Raw genomic sequence first — 19,839 nt, 5'->3', positions numbered from 1 at the left:
GTATAATGCAAATTAAAGGACACCCGATTTTGAGATCAAAAATAAACACAAACAAACAAGTCCAACTCCATCCAAATCCAAAGTTTAAATCAATCCCTGATGACACACTGAGCTCTTATGAAGCAAAATGATTGGTCTGTGAAAGAAACTGATCGTTATTTACAATATTATTATGCACAAACAGTTCTCGGCATGCACATGAGAGCAGTGGTCAACATCATAGCAGTTTCCACATCTTTGAAAATCACAGGTAAGAATTATTTTGGCAAAAAAGTGCATCCTGACTCTTGTCTCATGCTTATGTGAGCACACCTAAAACTGTTTGCTGTAGATTAAAGCTGATAATACTGTAAATAATGTTTCATTTTTTTACATAATAAAAGCTCAGTGTATCATCAGAAGCCACAGGGATTTTTATGTGTCTATTTTGAGCACATTTCTTATAACTATATATATATATATGTATGTCTTTATATGTTTTTTAATGTAGTTATATTTAATTTGTTTTGACGTTTACTTTTGTTATTTACCTATATATTGGTTAATAAGGGTTATTATTGATAGCAAGTGTTTTGTAAATTACTTTTGTTTATATTTTTAATCTCAAAACGACCTCCTTTTTTAATTTTTGGGTGAACTATCCCTTTAAATGGAGTATAATACATGCCACAATCTATAAATTAGTTTAGTCAGATTTTTGTTGCGTTACGGGAATGAGTCAGATTTTGTTGCATTACGGTAATGAGTCTGATTTTTGATGCGGTACGGTAATGAGTAAGATTTTGTTGCATTGCGGTAATGAGTCAGATATTTGTTGCATTACTGTAATGAGTCAGATTTTTGTTGCATTACGGTAATGAGTCAGATTTTTGTTGCATTACGGTAATGAGTCAGATTTTTGTTGCATTACGGTAATGAGTCAGATTTTGTTGCATTGCGGTAATGAGTCAGATATTTTTTGCATTACTGTAATGAGTCAGATTTGTTGCATTACGGTATTGAGTCAGATTTTTGTTGCATTGCGGTAATGAGTCAGATTTTGTTGCATTACGGTAATGAGTCAGATTTTGTTGCATTACTGTAATGAGTCAGATTTTTGTTGCATTACGGTAATGAGTCAGATTTTGTTGCATTGCGGTAATGAGTCAGATATTTTTTGCATTACTGTAATGAGTCAGATTTGTTGCATTACGGTATTGAGTCAGATTTTTGTTGCATTGCGGTAATGAGTCAGATTTTGTTGCATTACGGTAATGAGTCAGATTTTTGTTGCATTACTGTAATGAGTCAGATTTGTTGCATTACGGTAATGAGTCAGATTTTTGTTGCATTACGGTAATGAGTCAGATTTGTTGCATTACGGTAATGAGTCAGATTTTGTTGCATTACGGTAATGAGTCAGATTTTGTTGCCTTACGGTAATAAGTCAGATATTTGTTGCATTGCGGTTATGAGTCAGATTTTGTAGAATTACGATAATGAGTCAGATTGTTGCATTACGGTAATGAGTCAGATTGTTGCATTATGGTAATGAGTCAGATTCTTGCATTACTGTAATGAGTCAGATTTTGTTGCATTGCGGTAATAAGCCAGATTTTGTTGCATTACGGTAATGAGTCAGATTTTTGTTGCATTACAGTAATGAGTCAGATTTTTGTTGCATTACGGTAATGTGTCAGATTTTGTTGCGTTACGGTAATGAGCCAGATTGTTGCATTGCGGTAATGAGTCAGATTTTGTTGCATTACGGTAATGAGTCAGATTTTGTACATTACGGTAATGAGCCAGATTTTTGTTGCATTACGGTAATGAGCCAGATTTTTGTTGCATTACGGTAATGAGCCAGATTTTTGTTGCATTACGGTAATGAGCCAGATTTTTGTTGCATTACGGTAATGAGTCAGATTGTTGCATTACAGTAATGAATCAGATTTTGTGGCATTATGGTAATGAGTCAGATTTTTGTTGTATTATCATAATGAAAATAATTGCTAAAACCATCTTAAGATTTTTGGGTTCAAATGTGTCGGGTTTGTGAAATCAGCCATACGCAGGTCCACATATCAGCCACTTTCATCAGTCAAATAAAATCCAAATGCTAAAAAAGAAAAAGGTTCTTCACGAGCACGTCGCTCTCCAGAGACACACAGTCTGCTTGTAAAAATGCAGTTCAGCTGTGTGTGTGTGTCTGCATCTTTTCTTGTTCTTCATCTCTCTCTTCCTCTCAGCATTTTCCTCCTCCTTTCTGCTGATTAAAAGCATGTGATGTGGACAGGTGTGAGCTGAAACCTTGAGAACCCATGGCTCTGGAGTTCAGTGCTTTAAAATAAAGAAAGGAGGCGGGGTCTGAAGTGTTAGAAGTGTGTGTGTGTGTGTATATGTGCGTGTTTGGCATGCTCTCGGAGCTGGTCAGGTGTGTGTGTGTGTGTGTGTGTGTGTGTAAGTATGTGCTGGCTCAGTTCTCCATCAGTCCAGCGCCGTGTTTTCAGGGTTCTGGTGCGGGCGCTGTGAGCTGAGCTAACGATGATGATGAAGATGATGATGATGTGTTCTGGACGTGGACTGAGCTCTTATGAGTTATTAGTGGCGTTCTCATTGCTTGGAGAGCTGGAGGAGGAAGAGGAGGAGGACGATGGAGAGAAATTCATCCCTGACAGGCCTGGAGGATCCGTGGCTGTGTTCTGACCGCTCAAACTCTTCCTGCACACTGGACACGTGTCGTGCTGGAGAGAGAAAACACACACACAGAACACATGTGACTATTACTGTTTAATGGAAAAATGTCTGTCTTATGAAATATTCCTGGAAGTTCATTAAAAAATGATTGCTGCTGCTTGTTCAATCTACCCATTAAAAAAATTCTTCTGATACTTTTTTTTTTCAATTTGTAAAACATTAGGTTAACATGATCATTTTGTGTTAGGACAACATGAAGGAATGGTGTTGTAGCTAGTGGATACGTAGCTCCCAGCATGTTTCGCGTAGGTTTGAATTAAAAGTAGGGAAATGTTGACAATAACAGTAATCTTAGTTGTAAGATTGTTAAAAGATTGAGATTGTTAATGTTTTAGGTTAAGAGAAAGACTTAACTTAGAGCTTATTCTTCACTTACTTTGAGGATTTAGAAGAGTTTCATGTTATGTTTTGAGTTTACTGCTCTGCAGAATAGTAGCACTCATGTGACAGCTTCATTAACAACAATGCTGTTTGTTGCTTCACTCAGTGAGCACTAGCAAGTTAGTTCTGATATAAATCTCAGTCAAGTGTAGGCATTATTGAAGCAGTTGCAGCTCTACTTGCTATAAATAACAGAAAAAGTCTGGATGTCCAAATTAAACAATTGAAATTAATAGGCTTTACAAACGTAAGCTGTTCACAACGTAATTCAAATAAAAGTGATTAGACATTAATAGTTCGAAATGAATTTTGCTCATGAACCAAAAATATGTTAAAATGAGTCAAATTTTTGTTGCATTACGGTAATGAGTCAGATTTTTGTTGCATAACAGTAATGTGTCAGATATTTGTTGCATTACGGTAATGAGTCAGCTATTTGTTGCATTACGGTAATGAGTCAGATTTTTGTTGCATAACAGTAATGAGTCAGATATTTGTTGCATTACGGTAATGAGTCAGATTTTTGTTGCATTACGGTAATGAGTCAGATATTGGTTGCATTACGGTAATGTGTCAGATATTTGTTGCATTGCGGTAATGAGTCAGATTTTTGTTGCATTACGGTAATGAGTCAGATTTTTGTTGCATTACGGTAATGAGTCAGATATTTGTTGCATTACGGTAATGAGTCAGATTGTTGCATTACGGTAATAAGTCAGATATTTGTTGCATTACGGTAATGAGTCAGATTGTTGCATTACGGTAATAAGTCAGATATTTGTTGCATTACAGTAATAAGTCAGATTTTTGTTGCATTACGGTAATGAGTCAGATTTTTGTTGCATTACAGTCATGAGTCAGATATTTGTTGCATTACGGTAATGTGTCAGATATTGGTTGCATTACGGTAATGAGTCAGATTTTTGTTGAATTACGGTAATGAGTCAGATTTTTGTTGCATTACAGTCATGAGTCAGATATTTGTTGCATTACGGTAATGTGTCAGATATTTGTTGCATTACGGTAATGAGTCAGATATTTGTTGCATTACGGTAATAAGTCAGATATTTGTTGCATTACGGTAATGTGTCAGATTTTTGTTGCATTACAGTAATGAGTCAGATATTGGTTGCATTACGGTAATGAGTCAGATTTTTGTTGAATTACGGTAATGAGTCAGATTTTTGTTGCATTACAGTAGAGTCAGATATCTGTTGCATTACGGTAATAAGTCAGATATTTGTTGCATTACGGTAATAAGTCAGATTTTTGTTGCATTACAGTAATGAGTCAGATATTTGTTGCATTACGGTAATGAGTCAGATTTTTGTTGCATTACAGTAATGAGTCAGATATTTGTTGCATTACAGTAATGAGTCAGATATTTGTTGCATTACGGTAATAAGTCAGATATTTGTTGCATTACGGTAATGTGTCAGATATTTGTTGCATTACGGTAATGAGTCAGATATTTGTTGCATTACGGTAATGAGTCAGATTTTTGTTGCATTACGGTAATAAGTCAGATATTTGTTGCATTACAGTAATGAGTCAGATATTTGTTGCATTACGGTAATAAGTCAGATATTTGTTGCATTACGGTAATAAGTCCGATATTTGTTGCATTACGGTAATGTGTCAGATATTTGTTGCATTACGGTAATGTGTCAGATATTTGTTGCATTACAGTAATGAGTCAGATATTTGTTGCATTACGGTAATAAGTCAGATATTTGTTGCATTACGGTAATGAGTCAGATTTTTGTTGCATTACAGTAATGTGTCAGATATTTGTTGCATTAAGGTAATGAGTCAGATTTTTGTTACATTATAGTAATGAGTCAGATATTTGTTGCATTACGGTAATGAGTCAGATCTGAATTAAAACTAAATAAAATAAATAAAAGTGATTAGACATTAATAGTTCGAAATCAATTTTGCTCATGAACCAAAAATATGTTAAAATGAGTCAAATTTTTGTTGCATTAAGGTAATGAGTCAGATTTTGTTGCATTACAGTAATGAGTCAGATTTTTGTTGCATTGCGGTAATGAGTCAGATTTTGTTGCATTACGGTAATGAGTCAAATTTTTGTTGCATTACGGTAATGAGTCAGATTTTTGTTGCATTACGGTAATGAGTCAGATTTTTGTTGCATTACGGTAATGAGTCAGATTTTTGTTGCATTACGGTAATGAGTCAGATTTTTGTTGCATTACGGTAATGAGTCAGATTTTTGTTGCATTGCGGTAATGAGTCAGATTGTTGCATTACGGTAATGAGTCAGAATTTTGTTCCATTACTGTAATGAGTCAGAATTTTGTTCCAATACTGTAATGAGTCAGATTTTTGTTGCGTTACGGTAATGAGTCAGATTTTTGTTGCATTACGGTAATGAGTCAGATTTTTGTTGCATTACGGTAATGAGTCAGATTTTTGTTGCATTACGGTAATGAGTCAGATTTTTGTTGCATTGCGGTAATGAGTCAGATTTTTGTTGCATTACGGTAATGAGTCAGATTTTTGTTGCATTGCGGTAATGGGTCAGATTTTTGTTGCATTGCGGTAATGAGTCAGATTTTTGTTGCATTACGGTAATGAGTCAGATTTTTGTTGCATTACAGTAATGAGTCAGAATTTTGTTGCATTACGGTAATGAGTCAGATTTTGTTGCATTACGGTAACGAGTTCGATTTTTGTTGCATTACGGTAATAAGTCAAATCTGAATTAAAACTGAATTAAATCTATAAATTAGCTTTTAAAAGCATTAATCAGCCAATGGGAAGTGACATCCTTGTGGTGGGAAACTGCAGCACAAACAACAGTATAGCATCTGCAATTAACATCACAAGATGCTGCTTGTTTTTGGTTGCTTTTCTGTGTCAGAAAATTCCAAAAATTATCTTGTTGTGAAGTGTTCATTTGGATAATAACATGCAATTCTCTGAAAATGAACTTCAGGTTGATGCTAACTGCCAATCGCTTTCTGAGACGAACTACAGCTCTTCATTTCCATCTTGTTCTATTCGTTTTCTCCTTATCAGGAGGTTATAATGAAATAATCTGAAGTGTCTGAGTTTGGCAGCAGCCAGGCTTTCAGAAACATGCTCTTGTCTGACTCAGACACTCGAATATTACTTCGCAAAAGCGCTTTTTAATTGCAACACATGCATATTCATTTAATAAAAAAAACATCCAGCGTTTAAACGTTCACGGTCATTAGTGGAAACTCAATTTAAAACTGCAGCCTTCCCGTACGCAACCAGAGTAAACTAATGAAATGAATGTCAAATGGAAACATTAACAGTGAAATAAATGATGTCAGAGGTTGTAAAAGTGTGGAAAAGTGCAGCACCTGCTCGAGCCAGGGAACTATACAGTCGTTATGAAAGAGATGATTGCAAGGAAGTTGTCTGACGTTTTCTCCTGCGCTGTAGTCTTCTTTACACACGGGACACTCCAGACCTGCACCTGAACGCAATCAACAAACACATCATCATCATCACTACATTACATCACAATGTATTTCTGCTTCTTCAGTGAAGGGACATGATTGTTTTTAGTTAAGAAAATAACCTAAAACTCCATATGATGGCCGTATTCTATTATACAGAATAATAACTTTGTAGATTATTGTATTTTTTATTGTATAGTATTGGTATTGTAATGATCAATCCAACAAAATAAATCTTACATATGCCAAGTGTTTACAAAATGTGTATATTAATGCCATTGTGTATTTTTTTGCTTGATTTTATGTTAGGGTTACATATTTATTTTCATTTCGTTTTTTTTTTCTTCTCAATATGGCATACCTGTCAACCCTTCTGTTTTTTCCAGGATTTTATAATTCTATCTTGCTATCATCCTGAAAGATATATTGTCCCGTATTTGTCCTGTATTTTTTAACTTTCTATGAGGGGTCGCAATTAGTGTTGTCATGATACTGGAACTCAATACCAGTTGATACTGAATTTTTTAAAAATGTCCATTTCTCGCGACTGGATTGTTTTAATGTTATGCTGAGCAACTGGTTTATCTATAAGCTGACATACGAGCGATCCGCTGATGAATCGCGGCTTTAAAACGCTCCAGTGTTCCTGTATCTGTGGTTACACTCAGTAAACACCGGTGAATTTAATGAATCGATGACCTTCATGTCCAATCACAGTCATTTCCATTGAGGAAATGGACGTTTTTAAAACTTCAGTATCGATTGGTACAGAATTCCAGTATCGTGATAACACTAGTGGTAATAAACATTAAAAAGCCTATGCTCCCCATTCGCAACCCATAATCTGTACAGCGCTTTTATTTTATTCAGGCATGAAAACACTTTTGAATAAATATAAAAAGGGCGGGATTCCCTTCCTTTCTATTACATGCAGCGGTATATGTAGCAGTGCGTAACTGTCAGACGCGCTCCATAGTGATAAATAGACGCCGTTTCCCAAACAGATTCTGTACACGAGATTTCAAGCGGAGTGACAGTGGACACTCAGGGTTTTGGGTGCGTGTTTGAACAAACAAATACACATGATAATAATAATAACACCTAAACATGTCGATCTTAGTGGGTTTTCTTTTAAACACAACCAATTTTGTTTTAAAATGAGCATAAAAAGTTAGGAATTCAATCGAATGCGTTCATTATGACTCTGTGCATTTTTAAAGTGACAACTCTGTTAATGTAATCAAACGAAAAATCTAAATGAGAGATTCATTCGCTATTATCCCTTATTTTCACATGCCAATGTTGACAGGTATGCTTCATGGGGGTAAATTTCATTTAACATTAGGGAGGGAATAAACTTAAAATTCTCTCAAGCCTCCATGTCAAAGTTCCTGAAAGCAAAGAAGGTCAAGGTGCTCCAGGATTGGCCAGCCCAGTCACCAGATATAAACATTATTGAGCATGTCTGGGGTAAGATGAAGGAGGAGGCATTGAAGATGAATCCAAAGAATCTTGATGAACTCTGGGAGTCCTGCAAGAACGCTTTCTTTGTCATTCCAGATGACTTTATTAATCAGTGATTTGAGTCATTGCAGAGATGTATGGATGCAGTCCTCCAATCCAAGCTCATGATGGAGTCAGACACAATATTCATTCTGTTTCCACTGCAGCATGACTTTATATTCTATACTGGACATTATTTCTGTACAGTGACAAGACTTTTGTCTAAGCAAAGTCAGCCCTTACTGTCCTAATTAAATCATTAAAAATCAAGGCATGATCATATTTTATTTTGGTAAAATAAGCGTAATCTAGAGGCCTTTGCCTTTCATATAAGCCACTTCTGATACCAAATGATCAACTAATCAAGTTGTTATTCCTAAAACTTTTGTCAGGTAGTGTATGTCTAATATAAAAAGACACTGTATCTGTAACACACAATAAATATCTATCAATATAACTAATTAGATAACCTGTTTTATCTACGACAGTTTAATAAATCACTTTATTAGCACTAAAATATAAACACAGCTCACAGACGACCTGAAGTTTTCAATCTTTTGATAGCATTTGCATGCATCGAATGACTGAATTTATAGAGACAGTGCTTTAGAGACGGTTTTATTGTGTGAAGTTTAACAGTTAGTGAAAGAAGACTGAAACACATCACACTGTCAACAAGAATTCAGTCCAAACTAATCCCATTCGAAGCACTGCTGCTAACAAAAAAAGAGCAAAGCAAAAAAGCACTCCAAAATGAGCTAATATTCTTACCCACGTGCTCCTGTTTTATCTGGACTGTAGGGAGACTTTTAATCTTGTCTTTGTCTGCTGGAGGAGGACCCGTATTTTCAAACTGATTTAATAACTACAAGGATGAAAACAGGCACAAAAATGTCACAATGCTGTTTTTTACTACACCAACAGTATTACAAAAGTGGCTCTGTAGAGTTTTCTGTGCCTCTGTGGTTGTAAAATAAAGCAATAAACCATCATATTCCTCTCTGAGACAGACTATATATTTACCTGTGTTATGATGGCATCTAATCCGTTGGCACCCCACGCATAGTCCATTGGGTTTGAGTGCAGCATCCCCCTGTAAAACACACATTTATGGTCCAGTGATCAGCTATGAGTTGAAAAATGAGAACTGATGCACAGAAAGAAAGAGAGAATGAGAGAAGTGTGTTGTTGACTCACCAAGGCCCCATCGCCATGTTTGGCATTGCTGTTGGAGCAATAATTCCATTAACTAACTGCTGAATGATTCTGGGAAAACAAAACAAATCAACATGTTCAAACATTAGTGCTTCCCACACATAGACTTTACTTGCGGGGGCCACACAGGTATATTAACGGCCACCCAAGTATATATGGTGGTGACGCATGAATAATACTATTATTATCATCCTTTTTGTATTCATCCAAGAAAACCAAGAATTCGCGATCGATTAACCAGTGGAAAATCTGTCGCTCTGCACGTTTCCTACTGCTGTTTCTGTGTGTTCGCGATCGGTCACTTATAAAGAAACTCACATTCTCTGCAGACCCACAGAGACGCGCCTTTTCCGCCAAAATGCATCCGACCCTAGTTTCTGAATCTCCTAAAATGTCCAAGATTCAGGTTTTACTTTCGCTTTCCAAAGTTGCTGTTATTTGTATGCGTTTTTGCATTACCTTTTCGCAGCTGACTGTGCGTGCATAGCCGCGAGAGAAACATTAAATGATTAATCATTTAATAAACGACTCAGATAAACTTATACAATTAATACTCAGAGAACAAAATGACATCTATATCTATATGACATCTATAATGGCTGCAAAATAGCTCTTTTAAGCTCTTTCTGATTCTGAAAATATTTGTACACCATTAGAAATGGCTAATCAACTAATTTGCCTTCTTTAAATAATCTACACTTTTTATTCTAGTAATTATTATAATTTTTAATCATTTTTTTCTGATATTTATTTCTCATTTGCTGTATATTTTATTAATTTAAAGAAGTTTCATACTTTACACTTTAGTCTCATTTTTAATAAATGATTCAGTTATTCACTCATAAAACTTCATGTTTCATTGTTAGATGGATCATTTGTGAAGAATTATTCAGTGGCATATTTTTGATGGCTGGTTGTCGCCACCTATTGGTTAAATTATGTAATTGCTGCCAACAACTTTCATTTTTGAGCGTGGTTAAATGCATATGACGGCGATTTTAATCTTTACCAAAAACATCAGTGGTTATATCTAAACTATAAACTTTAATCCCAGTACTTCTGTGTTATTTGATTGTATCCAACTTATTCATAACTAACTGTTCATAAATAACTCTAGACTAAAGACTGAATCTCTTTCTTGATTGATGCGTTTTCAGATTTGAATGCAGCGATTCAAAGGATTAATAAACATATGCAAATCACTGTCGTTTATAATTTCTGTTGCGTGGGTGCTGAGATCTCGATCTTTTAATGATTAATCGTGCAGCTTGCACTAAATTAATTTAATGCAGGTTCAACAAGTAGTGACGGAAAACACCTTTAATAACCTAAGAAGCCCACCGCATCCTGAATAACCTATCACAACTTCTGTCATCATAATATATTTTATAGGAAAGTCTGCTTTCATACATGTGATTTGAATGACGTGAGAGATGATCTCTCTGCGATCGTTACACATCTAGGATTAACCTACAAGTAAAAAAAAAAAGTATTAATCCACGGGCCAAGTGTGTTCCGAACCGTGTGTTGTGATCCGTACGAATCGCGGATCAACTGTGATCATTTACACCCCTTATACAAACTAAAGACAAAACATGTATTTTAAAATTGCATTCATTAAATATTTATTGCAAATTCATTTATATACTCTTACTCCCAGGGCTGTTTATATCAAAGCTGATATTTTAGCCGCACACTATGTTGGTGTTTCGTAACATCAACAATTTTATTTTGAGGTGGGTCGTTAGCCCAACGCTCAACCCCCAACCTGGAGGACCAGGACATACACACATACACTACTGACAATTTAGCTTACCCAATTCACCTACAGCACATGTCTTTGGATTTTGGGGAAATCGGAGCATCCGGAGGACACCCACACGAACATGGGGAAAACATGCAAACTCCTCACAGAAATGCCAACTGACCCAGCTGGGGCTCGAACCAGTGACCATGTTCATTTTGTAAGTAATTAAATTTATTTAATAATTGATTAATAATTACTTTTTTATTAACATGACAGTACCATGCATTGAAAGGTCAAGATAAATAAATAAATAAAGGTGCCATAATAATTAGACTTTCTAAAGCTCAAATATTAACTGCACAATATATTGCTTGAGAATGGATATTGCAATGTGTGGCCGTAATAGTCACATCCCAAGATATGCAATGTTGAGTTGGGATTAAAGTTGACCAGAATCCACAGGTCAAAACACATGAGATTTGTGGAGACACTGCAAAATCTAACCAGTACTTTTATATTACAACATTTTCATGTGTTAAGCCCATGTGAACATTTTAAGAGCATATTAAGACAACATAAAGTTTAAAAATATATAAAGTTTACTGAATTGTTTATATGATGAAGACTATACAATGCTCTTTTACGTTTCATTATTTAATTTCTGTACCCAAATACTGCTAGACGCTCACGAGAAAACCATAAAGCACTGTTTATATCACTTTAACATTTGCTCCATTGGGGCGTCACGGCGGCGCAGTTGGTAGCACAATCTCCTCACAGCAAGGTCTCTGGTTCCAGCTCCAGCTATATAGATAGATAGATATGTGTGTGTGTTTATATGTGTATGTGTGTGTGTGTGTGTGTGTGTGTGTGTATATATGTATATATATATACATATATAATATATATATATATATATATATATATATATATATATATACATATATACAATTATATATATATATATACATATATATATATATATATATATACATATATACAATTATATATATATATATATATATATATATACATATATATATATATATATATATATATATATATATATATATATATATATATACACACATATATATATATATATATATATATATATATATATATATATATATATATATATATATATATATATATATATATACATATATATATATATATATATATATATATATATATATATATATATATATATATATATATAATTATTATTAATTTTTTTTTTATGTTTATGATATGTATACCATAATTTACATAAAATATATTTATATTTATAAGAGCCATTTAAGTCATGTGGTGAAACTGTATTTATATCGTAATATATGTACGTCACAGGGAAAAAATATTGCAATGTCAAATTTTTCCCAATATCATGCAACCCTAATAAATATACATTTCATTTTGTAATTATAGAGTATTTTAATCAATTAATCAATCAATTCATGAATTAATCAACCAATTAATTAATAGATTTTTAATGACATGACTATTCCAAGCATTGAAAAAACCTGATTTCCATCTTTGGAAATGAATAAATAAATTATTTATTAAAAATAAAATAAAATAAAATAAATAAATGTGAAATATTAAATACATTTTCCATTATAGTGGAAATCCTTAAAAGTCAGATCTTTAAGAATTTTTGAATTCACAATACAAAAGAGACTGTATAAATCCGCAGTGCCATGCGCAGAGTTTTACCCTTCTAAAGTAGGTACTCCCTCATGCCGCTGTCCTTGTCTCCGAGGCACGTGTCGTCCTCGTGGCTGTCTGGCCCCGTACCGCTGTCGAGACGCCATCTCCCGTTCTCTGCGGTTCTCTGCGTCACGGTTATCTTCTGCTGGCAAACCGGCCCTGAAGTCGAAGCCCTCGTCAAAGATCCCCAAAGCAAACTGACCATATCCATGTGGGAATGTAAACAAGTGCTGGTCCACATTCTGATGGCAGAGAGCAATGCCTTAATGAGTTTCACACACATGTGCTTTTCTATGTTATGCTGAAGGTCTCGGAGAATACTATGCACTACTAACAATTTCTGATTTGCATGCATGCCAACTATTGACTATGAAGATGTTTCGCCCTGGAGAAAAGCATCTTAATGAATGCATAAGGCCTTGATCACACCGAATGCACTTTTTGGGTTAAGAGGCACCTTTTTTGAATGGTTTTTAAATTGTCGTGAGTGCTTTGCGCTGTCAGTCGCATCTTTTTTTCATTCTCCAATCAAATGAAAGCAGAGGTGAAGTTTCCATTGAGGTGACAGCAGTGTTTGTGTTTTGAAAACGACTTTGGAGACTTTAAAAGATGAAGGAAAGACTAGCGGCCGCTGTTTTGAGTTATCCAGAGCTGTATGACTTCATGAATCGTGATTGTCACAATATTAAATATTACAATTTTAACAACATCAACAGCAACCCTGAAGCACAATTCGCAGCTGATTAAGTGGTTGCCTAGCGACAAAATAGACGCAGTGCATATCTTTTTTTCTTGTAAACAAAAAGGGCAGTGCAGTGCGCCTCACGTTCTCAGAGCAGTAAAGCGGGTCCAGTGTGATCGGCCCCTAAGGTCTTAACCACACCAAACATGCTTTTTGCATTGAGAGGAGCCTTTTTGAATGATTTTCTAATGGGCAAAAGCATTTTTCGCCCTGTGCACTTCGTGGATTTACCGTTGCGCTCTGTGCATCTGTAGCTAAAAAAAATTCAACTCTGTTGGGAAAAAATGTGCTATGTCAGTCGCATCTTTTTTCATTCTCCAATAAAATAAAAGCAGAAGTGGGGTTTCCATTGAGGTGACAGCAGTGTTTGTTGTCAAGACGACTTATGGAGAGATGGAGGACAGACTAGCAGTCGCTGTTTCGAGTTATCTGGAGCTGTATGACTTATTGTGTATTCATATTGTGTGAATATCACAATATTATAAAATATTACAAATTCTAAACGTTCTAAAATGCCATTTTAAAATTAAGTCATATCAGTGTAAACGGGGCCTAAGTGTATTTTTTTGCGAGCAGGTGTGCGACGGGGGCGGGGCGGAGAATCACGATGCCGGCTCAGCATCGTGACGTCTATCGGCCTTCGTCGATGGTATCGTCTATCGACCCAACCCTACTATCTACAAAAAGTGCAGTGCGGTGCATCTCACGCTCTTAGGGCAAAAAATTGCATGTTCGGTGTGATCGGCCCCTAATGTGGTGTTCGCACCAGACACGGAACGTGCGGATAAATCGTGCTATTCGCGCGTAAATAGACAGGTGAACATTTGAGTTTAATCGCTTCATTTGCGCATGAAAATCCGCTTCATTAGTGTGTCAATTTCACTTCAGAACAGATGCGGATTCGCGTCATGGGCAGGGCTTCTGTCTGCCCGTTGACTGTAGCTTTGTTGCTAAATGGCTAACATGTTTTTTATTGAGAAAATAACTGTTTTTTTGTGCTTTATGAAGGCTGAGTCGATACGTTTAGGGCCGTGTCTGAGTCCACTAGATCCTTTCAGAGGTGCATCCAGCTCTGTGAGCTCATCAACTCCTCCAGAAACTATAACTGGATGATGGAGGCTTTCAGCGGTGCTTCTGACTGAGCCGAGCCCAGTTTGATGCACTGTTGTCGGTGTCGGCTGGAGGATTTCCCCCGGGACACCAACAACAGGCTATAGGTCACAATCATGCCCCCACGAGAGCAAGCTCCTGATTGGTTAACGCGGCACAAATGTCCGCTGAAGTTCAGATTTTCGAACTCGAGCGATTCGCGGGTCAAACGCGCAAAACGCACAATTCGCACTGCGCCATTCGCGCGTAACGCACCATTCGCACCGCACAATTCGCGCCATGCCATTCGCGCCAAGCCATTCGCACCGCAGGATGTCTATTCGAGTCTTTGCATTGACTTAACATGTAAATCACTCCGCGTCTGGTGTGAACACAGCAAAAGTCTGCATTTGGGTTTGAAAATATATCATATGTAAAGCAACCTTTGAATAAAGCTAGTTTAACAGACAGGCAGGCTAAAATTACAATAATGAACGTTTAGAGCTAAAGTGTCAACAGCTCACCTCAAACGATGGACGATTCTGATCATTAGAGGCTGTAGATGTGGACCCATTCTCTGAACTGCAGAAACAGATGTAAAAATGAAGCAACTATTTATTACTATAATTTGGCATCTGTACTTGTAATGTCAATAGTAAATTCATACATTGCAAAAAAAAGAGCTTTTCTTACTTAGATTTTTGTCTTGATTCTAGTCTAAATATCAAAAGATTTTTAAATGAAGAAGCATTTTCTAGACAATCAAAAATACGGTCTACAGGCTAAATAATTTGCCAATAAGATAAGCAAAATAATCTTCTTTTTCCTTTGGGATCCAAGTAAGAAAAGCATTTTTTCAGCCTATGAACAGTTTAATATCAAAAGCAACTGCAGTTCAGCTGAACTAAACAAAACGAAACTTCGAATGGATGCAAATATGAATTAAACATCAATCAAAGATGAACATTAATAATACAGCTCTGTTATCTTTCATAAAAGACTTTACTGAACTGGAAACACAATAAAAGTGTTACAAAGGCACTGAAATATAGCTTTAGCAGCAACACTTTTAACATTTGTTTGTGTTCTTTTTGCTTTAGCTTATATCTGTTTCTATATTTGAGTACCAAAGGCTGTTGTTTTAATATTTGCTTATGCTTGTGACACATTTTATAAAGGAAAAGTGCTATACAACTAAAAATGCATTCTTATTATCATTTGCCACCATGAACAAACAATGAACAACACTACTAAAGCATGTTCTTAAAGAGAATTTTCAGCTCTTAAGTGTAAAAGTTGTTTAGTGATATTGTTTGCTAGTGCTTGCTGTAGTTGGATTAATTCTTAATGCCAGTAGTGTAAAATGTGTTAGTTAACACAGTGTGGATAATTAAAATTCATTCTGTTACCTCTGTGGTGTTTATTACTTTGTGTATTTAATTTGACACTTGCTTTAAAGTGCATCTAAAGGGCGAGTGCCTTATTTTCTTTTGTATACCTTTTCTCCTGATTATGGTGGAGAGAGGAAGCTCAGGAATGTTTATGTTGTGGCCCGTCTCCACTGAGTGGTACGGTACGAGTCGGTATGGGTCACCTTTATCAAGCTTGCATTTCCACTGCCAAAAGGGTACCAATGGTGGGTGTGGTGTTCGACAGAAAGTTTCAGTCGACTTTTTATGAACATGACTTGATTATAACTGCAGATCAATGTGCGAAATAGCCTACTGTAACGTCTGCAACTATATAAAATAAATAAATAAATAATTAAATGTAACATATATGAACTCATACAGACCCTTACAGTCTCCGATATGTTATCAATTACAGATAAACTACACACAGCAGACATTTAGTCCTTATTTGGGTTTAAAAACAACACAAAATATAGCCCACAGTCAGTGCAAACCTCTCATCTGTATCTTTAATCTTCACCAGCACATGTAACCTCTGTTAGACAGTAATTCCATCATTGTGAGTTCATAATAGTCCAAAAGGCGATGATAATAGTTAAACATGGCAGTTTGTTCATGTTTTAGGTTGCTGAAACCATCATTTGCTCCTTTGTTTTTTCACGCGTCACTCTCGCGTTTGTCCATTTCTGAAAGAATCGGATGTCAGAAGGACTTCAATAATGACGCGTTAATTATCATCATCAGCTCAAGACAACCGTTATTTCAAATATAGACGCGCGGCGAGCTCTCTAGAGCAGTATTTCCCAACCCTGTTCCTGGAGGCACACCAACAGTACATATTTTGTATGTCTCCCTTATCTAACCCATTCGTGTCAGGTTGTGGAGTCTCTTCTAATGTTCTGATGAGTTGATTCAGGTGTGTTTGATTAGGGAGAGGTTGAAAATGTGTACTGTTGGTGTGCCTTCAGGAACAGGGTTGGGAAACACTGCTCTAGAGAAAGTGAAACCGCTCATACTTTTAGACAGCCTTGTAAAACAACAACAGGACACAGAAGATTTAGTTCTTCTTGGCTTTGTGGCTGTTCATCAAGACAACAACAGGGTTTGTTAAAGCTCGGGTCAACCATGGCTCATTATAATATGTATATATTATTACGGTGTAATACGTGCTAGTGATGTTTCTCTGTAAACCAATAGTGTTCAGCTCTACATCTAGCTCCGCCTTTTGGTACCTTTTTGTCATGCCAGTTACCCCTTGCAAAGGGTTCCCAAAAAGGGATACAGTATGGTTTGCTTTTTGGTACCTTTTGACCGTGGAAACGACCATAAAAGCGTACCGAACCGTACCATACCATACCACTTAGTGGAAACGGGCCATTCATTTTCATCTTTGATTTTTGCTTTAGGTAAGCTAGTCCTCTAAAACTTAGTTAGCTGCTTCTTTGTTTGTTGTTTTAACCTATACTATGGTTTGACATTCAGTTTCTGTTAAAGTTCTTATATTTCTATTAAATAAAGTCTGTTTATTTTTTTTCTAAATATTGTGCTGACTCTTCACTTTGGGGCTGAGGATTGAAGTGTGTTCTCCATGTTTTATATTATTATATTATATTATATATATTATTATATTATATATAATATTTATATTATTTATCAATTATACATTTATATCATATTATTTACCAAAAAGTGTCTTCTTTGTAACACCTCTGAATAAAAGCTCTAAAATAAAAATGCAGGTCATAACAAATATAACCAATTACTAACCCTCAAGTGGTTCCAAACATTTTTTTCTTCAATTGAAAGAAGATATTTAGAAAAATGTTGGAAATCGGGAACCATTGACTTTCATAGTATTTGTTTTTCCTACAATGGAAGTCAATGTGACAATTGAAAGGCGAGTAAATGAATCTTTATTTTGAGGTGAAGTATCCCCTTAATTGTTGGTAGACAGTTGCAGTAACTAACATATAGAAATAAACTAATGTAGTGCTGACTGTTAATACATTAACAAAGTGACCTCACTGTAAGGTGTCAGTCGTATATTGTAAAGATCACATAATTCTCAGTGTTTTGTCTTCGTCCTGTTGAGGAAATGAATGTGACAAACTGCTTTCCGGATCTGCAGTTTCATCCATGAGTTTCCTGTTCAAGTGAAATCTACTCCTCAGATACTTTACCTGCCCTCTTCAGGTAACTCCTCGATAAAGCCAGACTCACACCGCGGACAGATGTAATCCTGCAAAAGAGAGCGCAAACACATCTTAATGAAACAAACTGGACACAATGGAGCGTTTCAAAGTCACGTCGATCAGCTGGTTTGTCTAGAAGCTTTAAAACGCTCCAGTGTCCCTGTACCTGTGGTTACACTCAGTAAACAGCAGTGAGTTTGGTGAACTCATGACCTTCATGGCATGTGTCCACAGTATAAAGGGGTGGTCCACTACGATATCATATTTTAAACTTTAGTTGATGTGTTATGTAGCTGTGTGAACATAAACAACATCTTTAAATGTAAGATGCTCAAAGTTCAATGCAAAGGGAGACATTGGATCAGATTCAGCACAAACTGCTGCGGCTAACAGCTACTCTGACTGACTGTTTACACTAGTGATGGGTCATTCTTGAACGATTCGTTCATTTTGAACGAATCTCTTGTGTGACTCGAGAACGATGAGTCCTCTCAGGGAGTGATTCGTTCATTTGTGCAGATGCACATTTGTGCAGGTGGAGTTGAAGATTAGTTCATTTTTCTAGTCTTCTATCGGGTTTGAGTCGTTCATTCATCACGTGAAAGACAAGCCAGTCATATGCATTTAGAGCTGGAAAAAGATTTGATCCAATCATTTCGCGAGTCGTCTATCTTTACATGCCGTCACGTGATGAACGAATGACTCAAAAACCAGAAAACTTGAAAGATGAACTACTCAAGGCTCCTTTCAGCTCAGACTGTGTGTATTGGTTAAGCTTATATGGGACTGTCTGTGTGACGTGAACGAACCACTGAAATTTGAAAACTAGTCAGAAGAGGTGTGCTGACATAATCATAGGGTGCTTTCACACCTGTGAATCGATTCATTTGCTCCGAAACAGGGATAAAAACTGTTACATTGTTGCTCTTTGTTCTTGGTGTGGTTCGCTTTCACACAGCAAAGATTGTAAATGGACCAAAATAGCTAAAACAAGTCACGTGTGAGTAAACTCTCCTCACATTGGTCAGAGTTTCATGGTTTATTTTGCAGAGTCCCGCTCAGCTGTCAGGGGGGGGGGGGGGGGGGGTGGATTGGTGTTTTAGAAGGTGCGTGTGACATGTCTGAAGAGTGAGGAGGGATGCGGTGGGGAGGGGTGAGAAGAGTACGCGACGTATTTGAGGACCGTAAGGGAGACGCGTGATTTCCGGGGGATTATCACTCTGGGAGTCTCTGTGCATTTGCAGGAGACTCCCAGAACTTCCGGGAGACTTGGATGTCTGGAATGAACTCCCGCCCTACTCATAATTCTCTCTTCATATAGCCGTATGCCTATTACATATCCATAATACACTGTGATATAGCCGGGCTCGGATCAGATCGCTTGCTCACTACAATCGATCCGCTCCAAAGTTCGTTTCAATTGAGCTGAGACCACCTCATTCAGGCGATCTCGGACCGATTGATTTGGCGCTGATGCGAGCACGATTGCTGGTTTCACATATGCCAAACGGACCACGCTAACTGGGCAAACGAGACAGGTTCCGAAACAAAACCCCAGGTGTTAAAGCACCCATAGACAAAAGAGCAGGTAATCAATAAATAATCCTTTCCTCTTTCTTATAGCATTCTAGTTCTGACTTGTTTGTGGTCAGAT

At 36.5% G+C, this 19,839-nt stretch overlaps 1 protein-coding gene across 1 annotated transcript in view; it reads right to left on the bottom strand.

The window, feature by feature from the left end:
• Positions 1-1,335: 1,335 nt before the first annotated feature.
• Positions 1,336-19,839, bottom strand: part of rnf126 (ring finger protein 126) — a 28,880-nt gene continuing 10,376 nt past the window's right edge. Inside the window, exons 2-9 of the mRNA XM_056445834.1 lie at positions 18,174-18,232; positions 15,106-15,163; positions 12,757-12,992; positions 9,273-9,341; positions 9,099-9,168; positions 8,847-8,940; positions 6,474-6,589; positions 1,336-2,723 (exon numbers count right to left, since the gene is read on the bottom strand). Of these exons, the coding sequence (XP_056301809.1) occupies positions 2,571-2,723; positions 6,474-6,589; positions 8,847-8,940; positions 9,099-9,168; positions 9,273-9,341; positions 12,757-12,992; positions 15,106-15,163; positions 18,174-18,232 (855 nt within the window). The 3' untranslated portion in view covers positions 1,336-2,570. The remainder of the gene's footprint in view (positions 2,724-6,473; positions 6,590-8,846; positions 8,941-9,098; positions 9,169-9,272; positions 9,342-12,756; positions 12,993-15,105; positions 15,164-18,173; positions 18,233-19,839) is intronic.

Source organism: Danio aesculapii, chromosome 2 (assembly GCF_903798145.1).
Source record: "Danio aesculapii chromosome 2, fDanAes4.1, whole genome shotgun sequence".
Classification (NCBI taxonomy): Eukaryota; Metazoa; Chordata; class Actinopteri; order Cypriniformes; family Danionidae; genus Danio; species Danio aesculapii.
Note: the sequence above shows the minus strand (reverse complement) of the source record. Positions and strands in the feature narration are given on the sequence as shown.